Source organism: Vicia villosa, unplaced genomic scaffold (genome assembly GCF_029867415.1).
Source record: "Vicia villosa cultivar HV-30 ecotype Madison, WI unplaced genomic scaffold, Vvil1.0 ctg.000715F_1_1, whole genome shotgun sequence".
NCBI classification, from domain to species: Eukaryota; Viridiplantae; Streptophyta; class Magnoliopsida; order Fabales; family Fabaceae; genus Vicia; species Vicia villosa.
The window spans coordinates 165,221-177,432 of NW_026705323.1; the positions used below are offsets into that span (position 1 = coordinate 165,221).

A 12,212-nucleotide genomic window follows, 5' to 3' on the forward strand; every position below is an offset into this window, starting at 1 on the left:
TAAGTAAAAGCACTTTTTCAATTGATCACGTGGTTTGGCTTGCTACTTATAGAATCTTTTTCATCATATTTAAATTAATGAAAAAATTTCTATTTTCAAATCAACATACATTCACAATTGTTGTAGTATATTTATAGTTTTGTAGTGACGTTTTACTTTTCTATATCTCTTTTAAAACTGAACAAGATATTTTAAGTGTAATATATATTAGCATAAATATATAATTATAGGCTTAGAAGTAATAAAAATATTAACCATCATCTTAGAGTACAAATCCATAGCTACTAGATTCTTGAAGTAATGTTGACTTAAGAATGACTAAAAACATTTACAAAATCTTCTGAGAGCATCACACTTAGGTATCGCGGGACGTCGACACATAATTTTGTAACAATCTGAATGCTGCAAACATTTATATCTAAATGCTGTCATGAGAAAAGGTAATAAAACAATGTAACTAAAATAGTATGAACATTTCAAAAATAAAGATGAAAATTTGAAAAAGGATAATAATAGCTTACCTTCAACCTTTATTAAAACAAGAGGTAGGAATAGAAAGATAATTAAAAAACTATAAAACTTTATATTTATAGCCATATTTCCTCCACTTTATAATTTATAAGCTTAGCTACTAATTAAACGAATTTAAAAGTTTTTAGCACTTGTTTGAGATGAACCTTCCTAATATTATATTCATTCAAGAATGGTCTTTAAATATATCAATGTGTTATGCTTGTCCCTTTAGTATATTTAATAAGAAAGGCACGTAAAAAAAAATCTCTAATAGTAAAAAATGCATTACTAAATTTTCATCATTCAATTCTATAACCTTTCATGATAAGAAAAATAAAATCACAAAAGATTAATAGTATATTTTATATGTTTCTATATGCATCAAATAAGGGTTTAGGGTGTGATTAAGTGTATTATTAGGTCAAAGTTTTTTTTTCAATAAGCAATTGATTGAAAGGAAAACGCACTAGGGGTGCAACCCATACAAACGGGAAAGAAAAAACAGAGAACTAGATCACTATAAGGGTAACTTATACCAATCGTAGAAACTAGATCTAGGTAACAAAAAACTACACTCCGACCACCTCCACGACAGAAACACAATTCTGTTAAACACCGTCTCAAAGCTGAAAGGGACGTTGTTGAAGACATTATCATTCCTCATAAGCCATAAGCTCCACGTATTCGCCAACCAAATAACATTAACTTTATTCCGGATATGTGAGTTTGTCACCTTGAGTTGAATATCGTCTAGACCCAAAAACGCCTCCCAAAAAGAACCTGAGCTAAAGCCAATCCACGCCAGAACCTTTTCCCAAATATTCTTAGAAGCTTGGCACAAGAAGAACAAGTGGTCTAAGGATTCCTCATGGATGTCACAAAAAGGGCATTTAGGATCTATGATGTTCGCTACCATTCCTCTAAGCACCAACATATCTTTCAAGGGCAGCCTAGAAATCAACAACCGCCAAGCAAAAATTTTAATTTTTAGCGGAACAGACGATTTCCACATGATGCTCAGTCTCCTATTAATATCAGGACCCCAAGCAGACTCCTTATGCTCCTCTAGCAAAACAGCCACGCTGGCTACTGTAAAAACACCATCTTGCCTGGGAATCCACACGAAGCCGTCCTCTGCAGATGAATCCAGCGAATACGAGTTTACGATATCCAGAAACTGCTGCCAGTTAGCCGACTGCAGCCCTCCTATTGTATTTAAAACCTGAAAATAAGAGACAGATTCGAAAAGATTTTCAAACTTCCATCTTTGAGTGCCATTATCCCACTCCACAATATCCCCAACTGATGCATATTTATTGGTTGAGAGATCAAAAAAATTCGGGAAAGAGATTCGGAGTGATTGATTTTCCAACCAAATGCTATACCAAAAAGAAATGCTAGAACCATTGTTTGCTATACATTGAACACAGGAGCTGAAACCTTCTTCCGAGTTGTCCCTTAAGATATCAATGGAAAGAACATCACGCCACCATTTCGAATCTTTCGCGTTAAAACCTTCCCCCGCTGGCAGGAACACTTTAAGTCTAATATTCTTGTACCTCCACTGCACAAAACTCTTCCAAACAGCCCCATCATCCTTCAAAAGCCTCCATTTCCACTTTAATAGAAGCGCTCTATTGAATTCTCCGACGTCTCTAACTCCTAAACCCCCTTTATCCTTTGGCTTACAAATCGTATCCCACTTCACCCAGTTTATGCTCCTCTTGTTTGCATTCCCGCTCCACAAGAAATTACGTTGGATTCCTCTGATTTTATTCAAAACTTTAAGCGGAGATTTATAAAATGAAAACGTAAAGGAAGGAATAGCATTTAGCACTGCGTTTATGAGCGTCACCCGACCTCCTATTGATATATTCCGACCCTTCCAAGTATCCAACCTTTTCTTAAAGTTATATAGGACTTTAGACCACACCTTCTTATTTCTAGGGTTAACTCCCACCATAATTCCAAGAAACAAAAAGGAAGAATTACCTCTCTTACAAGCTAGGAAATTTGTTGCCGCATCCAGAATCCAATCTCCCACATTTACTCCCATAACACTGCTTTTAGAAAAATTAATTTTCAGACCTGAAATTAACTCAAAACCTCTCAGAATTACTTTCAGATTCCACAGATTTGCAGTAGATGCTTCCCCAAAAATAATGGTGTTGTCGGCAAACTGAAGGATGTCGACTCCCTCGTCAATCCTAAACTGGAACGGTTTGAATCCACCCACTACAACAGAATTTCTAACCAAAGCTGTAAGGGCTTCCATTGCTAATACGAAGAGGAACGGGGACAACGGATCTCCTTGACGCAACCCTCTATGAACCATAAAATCATGTGTGGCACTCCCGTTAACAAGTACAGACAAATGGCTTGAAAAAATACATGCGTCCATCCACATCAACCACCTCTTGCCAAATCCCATCCTCACCAACATATCTCTAAGAAAATTCCACGATAAAGAGTCATAAGCTTTCTCGAAATCGACTTTCAGAAGGAGACAGCTTGACTTATTCCGTTTAGCCCAATCGATAACCTCGTTGACCAACAAGACACCGTCCAGCATATTCCTTCCGGGCACAAATGCTGATTGGTTACACGAAATAAGTCTCCCAGCACTTTTTTGATCCTTGCTGCCAGCATTTTCGATAAGATTTTGTAAAGACTTCCAACCAAGCAAATCGGCCTGTACTCCGTTAAATCTTGGGGGTTTTGATTTTTGGGAATGAGGGCAATGAAATCCGAAGAGATGGACTTGACCAGCTTGCCTCTGGAATAAAAGTCAGAACAGAACTTAAGCAAATCTTCCTTGAGGATCAACCAGAAAGTTTTGAAGAAATCAATCGAAAAACCGTCCGGGCCGGGACTCTTGTTTCCATCACACTCCCAAAGCGCCTCCTTCAGTTCTTCCTAAGAAAACGGACTTTCAAGCTCCAGAGATTCAGACATAGAGAGAGATTTCAGATTAGGAAAAGAACACACAGGTCTGTTAAGCTCCGGCTCCATAAAGAAACCATTGAAATGATTAAAGACAGCTTCCTTTATTTCGGACACTTCCTCTAACCTCCTACCATTATATTGAAGAGAACACAGCTTGTTCTTGCTTCTTCTACCTCTTAGAGAACAGTGGAAAAACCCCGTGTTATTATCTCCCTCGGCAAGCCACGACTGTCTTGATTTGAGCCTTAGATAACTCTCCTTCTTATATAGATTTTCCCAAAAAACTTCCACCACTTTAGCCCTCCTTCTCACCTCCTCTTCATGCACCGTACCTGCAAAATTAGCAAACACGTCATCTAAAAAACTCAGCTCTTCTTGCGCACTTTTAATGTTTAAGTCAATCCATCCAAAAACAAATTTGTTCCACCAAGCCAGCCTGCCCTTAAGAATCTTCAGCTTTTCAACCAAACAGAAGTCCCCTCTCCCTTTGACAACTATCTTACTCTATTCTTCCTTAACAAAATTTCCAAAATCCGGGTGTTTTATCCAACCATTGTTGAACTTAAATGGTTTCGGCCCCCAGTCCTTCCTGTTGTTTTTAATCCAAATTGGCGCGTGATCAGAGATGTCTCTAGCACCTATATATTGCCCCTCGATGTTCCAATCCTCTATGAAACTCTCTGAAAGTAAGAATCTGTCAATCCTGCTCATAGACTTGCCATTGCTGTTGAACCAAGTGAATTTACCTCCTATTGTAGGGATGTCCACCAACTTCATCTCAGCTATAAAATCTTGGAACTGAGATATCTCCTTCCTATGTCTACTTCCAGCAAACCCCACTCTTTCTTCTTGGGCTGACACAACATTAAAATCGCCCCCGACACACCAATATCCCAATTGAAACTTACGGCTATACTCTACCAGCTTCTTCCACGTGATCCTTCTATTCGAATTAACGCAAGAAGCATAAACGTTTACCAGATATATCAGCTTACCCTCCTTCTCCATGCACTTCCCTAGAAAACCCTCTCCTCTAAAGCTGAACAAAACCTTGAAAAAATCCTTCCTCCACATCCTTATAATCCCTCCTGAAGCCCCAATAGCGTCCAAATATGAAAACTCAAACCTGTCCTCTCCCCACATCTCCTTAACCATGCCCTCATTTATACCTGACAACTTAGTCTCCTGTATAAAACAGACATCCGCTTCCCCTGTTCTATTCATAAACCCGATTCTTTTTCTTTTCACTTTGCTTCCCCCTCCTCTAATATTAAAGGATAAAACTATCATTTAACCACAGAGTTGTTCGCCTTGGTACTCCTCCCTTCGTGACGATCTCTATTCTCTAACTCCACGATTTTCTGAATTGGATCAAAAAACTCCCTTGAGTTGTTAACCATACCTAGACTCGTCATAGATCTCCACAGACCTTCTGACACCTTCCCCATACCTCTGTTTAGGATTCTTTTGTTGCAGTTCATAATATCTGAGTGTGTTAGCGAACCACTCGACAATTGACTATCATCGGATACCAACTTGGAATTAGAGCAATAGGGGGCATTACCTGGAATTTTGTTTTCGAAAAGTTGCTCTGAAGGTAGTCTCTCCTCAACTGGGTAACAGAAATCCTCCGCCTTGGTACCAAGATCAAAGACCTCTCTTAATTTCTTTCTAACTACCTTCGAATATTGTCATTTTTGTTGTGCTGTGGCTGGCCTCTCATAACAGGTTGACAACTAAGGAGAGGTTAATGAGATTTGGAATTCTTGATGAAAATAACTATGTTCTGTTCGGCCATTGAAACTATAAATTACCTATGTTAGTGCGTGAGACACTTTTAGTAGGAAGAGAATAAAAAAAATAAGTATTATATTATTGAATTGAATTATATAAATAATGATACGGACTATGTCTATTTATATACAATCCTGATTGGTCTTGAGCTTACACAACTTGGATTATATTTGATATTATTAGATCTGATTTGATATTTTATTAATAATATAAATCCCAATAATATCTAAACAAATCCCAATAATATCTCAACATACCCCTTATAATCTCAATTGTCGAACAACTCTAAAAATAATCAATCTGAACTATTCCTAATTTCTTTCTTAAATTTAGGAATCTGCCGATCTTCAATCCTTTGGTGAAAATTTTGGCCAACTGTGCTCACTCGAGCAATGTCTAACTTTAAGTTTACCTCGATTTACCTCTTCCCTCGAGAAGTGAAATCTAGCTTCAATATGCTTACTCCTTTCATGCAAAATTGGATTCTTCGCCAGATTTATGGCTGACTTGTTGTCGATTTGCAAGACAAGAGGTTTCTTTAATTCGACCTTCATTTCTTCAAGTACAGATCTGATCTAAATTGCTTGACATGCAGCATAGGATCCTGCTATATATTCAGCTTCACACGATGATAATGCCACCACAAGTTGTTTTATCGAACAACGTGAAAATGGAGCACCAAATACTCGAAAGAAATAATCGGTTGTGCTTCTGTGATCTTCCTTATCTCCAGACCAATAAGCACCTGAAAAACAAGTGATTGTTGCTTCTTTGTCTTCATAACTTTGTTGAAATAGATTTCTTTACTATATTGATCCTTTTAAGTATCTTAAAATTCTTCTTGCATCCTTCATTTGTGACACTCTTGGTTCACTTATGTATCTGCCCACTACTCCGACAGTGAAACCTATATCATGTAGATTATTGCACATATACCACAGAGATCCCTAAATTTGCTTGAACAAAGTTACATCGACTTTGTCTTCCTCTCCATGCTTCTCCAACTTTAAGTTTGTTTCAACAAGTGAGGATGCAGGATTCAAATCATCCGTTCTAAATCTCTTGAGTATCTTTTTGGCATACTTTCTTTGATGTAGCATCATACCTTGCTTCGAAATTTGAAATTCTATGCATAGGAAATAAGACAACTTTCCCAAATCCGACATTTCAAATTCCTTCATCATCATCTCTTTGAACTTCGACAAGTTCTCCAAGCTATTTCCAGTTACCAACAAGTCATCGACATATATGCAGATAATTGTTATATTTTGTGCCACAACCTGAACATAGACACCATAATCAGATTTGCATTTGACAAATTCTAATTCGATTAAGTATGAGTCGATCTTCTTGTTCCATGCCTTAGGTGCCTACTTGAGACCTTAGAGTGCTCTGTGCAACTTATATACTTTACTCGCTTCTTTCTGAATCACAAACCTTGGAGGTTATGTGACATAGACCTCTTCATCTAAAAAACCATTCAGAAACGCTGATTTCACATCTAAATGAAATATCAGCCAACCTCGATTGCATGCCAATGCTACCACTAGTCAAACAGTCTCCAATCTTGCTACTGGAGCAAATACTTCAGAGTATTCGAGTCTTGATCTTTGAAGAAATCCTTAAGCTACTAATCTTTTTTTATTTCTTTCTATCATCCCATCAGCACTGTGTTTCAGTTTGAACACCCTTTTTATGTCAATAGCTTTTTTATATGCTGATAATTCGACTAACTCCCATGTGTTGTTTATTTCGATTTCCTATAACTCTTCGACCATAGCTAACTTCCACTATTGAATCTTTAAGGCCTTTCTATAGTTGAGTGGTTCATCACCTACAGTAAAGCAAAATGAATTAATTGTCCATCTGGTGTGACTTCACCATCACCGGCCACATCATAGTCTTGAAGTCTTACTGGAAGAGTTTGAGTTCTTTGAGGTCTTTGGCTAATATCAATCACACCATCTTCGACTTCGACTGTGTCAGGAATATTTGTAACTGCTTCGACTTTGACTCGAGTTTCAACAATTGCATCAACTTCGACTTCAGTAGTTGCTTCTTCGAAGTCAGATCTCATCAATGTCTTGTTGATTGAATTACTCCAATCCCAAATAAAAATTTCATCAACCACAATATTATATGTGCAATACTTCAACAAAACCTATTAGGATATGACATTTACCAGATTAATTAGAAGATTATATGTGCAATACTTCAAATAACTCAGAAAAATCATCATAAGTCCTTTAGTATATATGTCACACATGATTAAGCAACTAAAACTTATGAAGAAGCTTGAAAAGATGAGCATTGGTAGATAGTTATGAATTCTGAATTAGAGGCATTAGCTAACAATGGTAGTTGAAAGTTGGTTGATTTATCCCTAAATGTTAAACCAATTAGAAGTAAATGGGTTTATAAAATTAAGCATAAGGCTGATGGATCCATAAAGAAGTGAAAGGAAATTTTGGTTTCAAAGGCATATAGTCAAAGTGAGGGGTTGGATTTGTTCTATTTTGGAATCAGAATGAAAAGTTTGAACAGAGCCGACGGTGGATCGCAACCTTCAATGCTGTGAAGTAGGGGTACCTGCAAGATTACCATTCCGATGCTCAATCCACTTTAGGAAAAAGAAGAGTAGAATTAAATTGTATTTAAAACGTGTTCTCTTGATTTAGCGCCTACTCTATATTTATAGAGAGCCAATATTACAAACTAGCTATTCGTTGCTCTTCGTGGATGATCGTTGGATGTGTTTTACGGTTGGGATTTTCTGGGAATCTGAGATGTCTCTCTAACGGGATAAAGTGTCTGATTCCTTTCTTTTGAAATATAGTGTTTATGTAGTATTGATAAATCTTCTCGTGAGAGACCATTACTGGGGTGTATCTATCATACATCCCTTACATGTTTTGGTCAGAGTCTTCCTGATGTCGGTGAGGATCTTTCCCTGATGGGCGACCAAAGTGAGACTCGCTAGGCGCGGGCTTATAGAAACTTGTGGTCAATTTCTCTTCCAAAATCATATAAAGCTCAGCCATGGTCAGCATCTCATGGATAAATTTGACCTTCATTTTCCCCAGAATTTTCCTGAAATGATGGTCTCTAAAGAGGCCGTTCTATAAAATCCAGCACTGAAGGCCTTCTTGAGACCCGTCTAACTCAAATGAGACATGCATAAACTGATCGATATACGACCACGAGCTTTCTTTTTCCATTGAAAGATCCTAGTTAGAACGGCCTCGCTGATCAGGCGTTGCTTTCAGGCACACAACTAGAAAGTTCACTTTTAGTAACCAAAAATCAATGGTCGCTGAATCGGTCACAAAACATTTTAGTGATCGATTTTTAAGCTTTTTCGGTCTCTAATTCGGTCACTAAAAGAGAATTTTCTTGTAGTGACGGTAGACTGCACCGAAAACCTCTTATAAAATTGGGCGGTTAAATTAATGCACCCATCATGTAGGCCATTAAACCATAATTGAGGTAGTCCGACTAGGGTGAGTGCAAAAAAATTCCATTTGGAGGCTTCGTCGCAGGTGAAGTAACTCAGGCTTTCGTCCACAAGTTGCACGTGTTCATCAAATTCCTCCTTTCCATCATAATCAGCTAGTTTGTGCGGCTTTTCCATGGACCTTGGGATCTTCCTTTCCAAGATTTTAACTAACAATGGATGCTTTGGCCGCACCTTATCCGGACGAATTTATACTTGAATTGTTTTCAACATAGAGTTGTGGAGGGATACAATTCGTTGCAAGGTTTAAGAAATAAAAAAATCAAATTTTATACACCTAAAATAAGTGTATTATTTGTGAAATTCATTATATAATAACTTATGCTTTTTATGTATATTATTATTCACTATATTAAATTTATTGTAGACGATAATAAAGTTAGGAGGATATCAGTGTGTATATTATATGATGAAACACATGTTGAACATTATCTCTTTCGACATTCTTGATTCCTGAAAGCATGTAATACATATTTACGATTAGAAATTAACGGTTTTTACTGCGTAATAGTTTGTTATTATCTCTAAGTGATTTTACATTTCTTTCAACTTATAGGTATTTAACGACCATAATCCATTTATAAAAGAAGAGACATTTTGCTTATATGTTGGTTGTTTATGTGTTTGTTAACCACTTAATATAATTTGTACCATTTTGGTTTTTATGAAAATAATATATATTTTGGTACACAATGTGAATCATTTGGATTATGATGTAAACAACATATAGTTTTGGTAGAAGATGTTCCTTTTAGCTATATAATGTATTTTTTTTCATAAATGTGTCATTTAGGTTATGTTTCACAAAATATAGTACAAAAATTATCATTTAGGTCATGTTTCTTAAAAATACATGTTATAAAAACAATATGTAAAACTTAAAAAATATATATTTTATAAATGGATTTTCCATCGGTTAGATTTCCCAATTGAGGGAAAAGTGATCCGCTCACACCTATTTCCTCAGTTAAAAGTCTCAACCGAGTGAAATAGTTGAGCACTTTGCTACTTTTAGCCTCTGTTGTCATTGCAACCGAGAGGTAATGTGAGGTTCACATTCCAATGCGTCATTTTGAAAATATTGTTGTTGAAAACTGAACCCAAGACAAATGTAACTTTTCACTTCAGTTGTCAGTGGCCCGAGGGAGAGACGTCTCAAACAATTTGAATGTCTTATATAAAATTTAAAAACTTACCCTTAATAAAAAGGAATAAAAAAATCTTTAATTTATATAAGTATTTTTAAACAAAGATTACACATAAATGGATGGAAAGCACGGAATAAGCTGCGTTCCTACCCTTTTAAGATTAACAAATCGATCCTATTTAAAACAACGTCCATAGTCCGCAAAAAAAAATTCAATAATCCGTAAGAGTAATCCAATGATTGAGGAATCGCCCATTATAATTGAATCTATTAATTGGACAAATTCCTCAATCACAAAAAAAAGGATAAAAACAGATAAAAGGATAAAAGATATTAATGTTAAAACAAAGACAATCTTAAAAGAAATAGAAAAAATGATAAAAGATACTAATGTTAAAACAAAGACAATCTTAAAAGAAATAGAAAAAATGACAGAACAAAAAAAAGAGGGGGTTATCACTTTAGAGGTCAATATGAATTCCACCAAAACTACTTCTGATGCTAAAAGATTAGAATTACAAAAAAAATAGTTTGCAAATATTAAAAAGAAGATTCGTTCGATTAATCCATAAATCCTATTGTTTTTTTTAAAATTTTAATAGCAAGGATATACATATATATCATTTTAGAAAGCAGTCGTATAAGACACAATATAGTTATCAACAAACCTTTAGACTTTTTCTAAAACAACCTATAATATTTGGTGCTAAGAAGTTAAAGTGTCAAATACAAATGGTATAAACACATATTAATTGTTAGAATCATCTATTCCAAAGTAAACCTTCAATCCCAGGTCCCACGAGTGAAAAAACCCGAGTTAAGTTCACACATTTATATTTCTCCTACTCACTTGTACACCATAACATTGTCGGCCCATAAATACATATGTACCTTTTATTTATTATCTATTGAATCACTTTTTAATATATTATTTTAAAAATAAATTTTGACAATAAAGGATATCTATTTATAATCAAAAGAAAAACAAATGAAAGCACATCATCGATAACTACTTTCTGTGTAACTCATTCTATTTTATTACATTGAAGATTTGATTTAATTTAAAATGACTTGTCATTTATTTTCTTAAATTTTACTTCACTATTTTGTTTCAGTGCATTCAATAATTCAATAATTGAGTTAGAGAGTCTTGCATAAAAAATAATTGTCTAAAATCCACTTCGACAAATAATAATGAATTATATTTCATCATAAAATATTGGTAATAAATAAATTTTTGTTAGAATAATGAACTTTAAAATATTTAATTAATATTAAATTATGACTTATAAATATTATCTAAATTTTTTTTAAAATTAAAATAAAATTTAAAGGTTAAAACCATACGGAACAAATATTAATTTGAAAGTCAATTGAGAATTTCTAGATTATATAAATTAAAAATAAAATTATGATTGAAAATTCTACTATAAAGCTTCTACCTACTATTTTACTATCTACTATCAAGCCTTTATTAATCTAATGACCCTTCTACCATAAATATCCTTTCCACCATTTTAATTTGCACTGCCAATTGGACAAATCCGTAATTAACAAAATAAGGCTTCAATTTGAACTTCTTTCGACAACTGTAAAAACATGAGTGGTCTTAATTATTTTATTCATTTTCTATCTCTATCTCTACTCTCACTTTTTGTCTTCGACATATTCTCTCTATCTCTTTCTCTGCTCTCACTTTACCCTTCAAATCTTAACAGTTTACTCACCCTTCAAGTCCTAGCAGTTTCTTCATCGTGCACGATACTCCAGCGCCGTCGTCTCCACTGCAAATCCATTCAACATCTCCTCGGTGAACGTTTTGAATCGAAGGTGACATCGAAGGTTTGAATACTTTTTTGGCTAAAGGTTAAAATACTTACTATGTATGTTTTGTTCTTTGAGTTCTAGAAAAGTATGTTCATGTTTCTTTTAACATTGTACATTGTTGGTTTTGATTAACACTGAGTAATAACTTTCTGGTTTTATTTTTTGTTTTTTCAGTTGATTTGAGTTCAATATTGCAGAGGTTAATGAGAGGTATGGTCATTTAGTTAAATATGTAGTTCAACACTTTTTATGGTCATTTTGAATAAAAGCTTATTGTATGTTTTTTTAAGATTACACTTTTATAAACATTAATGTCTTGCAATATTGAATTTATAGTATGATTTCCTGAGATTGATTTTTCCTGTATGTTTTGATTCATGTACAATAACAAGGATTTTCTATTGGTAATGGGTTATAATTATTTCATTCAATATGTCAATACCTAAGTCAACTATTCTATAACAATCTGTG

The 12,212-nt window shown here is 34.8% G+C and overlaps 1 protein-coding gene across 1 annotated transcript; it reads right to left on the bottom strand.

Annotated features, from left to right (window-relative positions):
• Nucleotides 1–1,030: 1,030 nt before the first annotated feature.
• LOC131630662 (uncharacterized) lies at nucleotides 1,031–8,884 on the bottom strand. The gene is made up of 5 exons (XM_058901422.1): nucleotides 8,669–8,884; nucleotides 7,092–7,414; nucleotides 4,011–4,723; nucleotides 3,502–3,791; nucleotides 1,031–3,289 (listed from the first exon to the last, which is right to left on the bottom strand). The coding sequence occupies exons 1-5, from the start codon at nucleotides 8,882–8,884 to the stop codon at nucleotides 1,031–1,033; spliced, it is 3,801 nt and encodes a 1,266-aa protein (XP_058757405.1).
• Between the last annotated feature and the right edge of the window lie 3,328 nt (nucleotides 8,885–12,212).

Bases quoted from the DNA above. Each gene is read 5' to 3' on its own strand.
- LOC131630662 (XM_058901422.1), bottom strand. From the start codon at position 8,884: ATGGAAAAGCCGCACAAACTAGCTGATTATGATGGAAAGGAGGAATTT. The intron at 3,792-4,010 runs GTTGGATAAAAC...CTAATTTTGCAG, and splicing joins ACCATTTAAGTTCAACAATG to GTACGGTGCATGAAGAGGAG. The intron at 3,290-3,501 runs GTGTGTTCTTTT...CTTTTATTCCAG, and splicing joins AGCCGGAGCTTAACAGACCT to AGGCAAGCTGGTCAAGTCCA.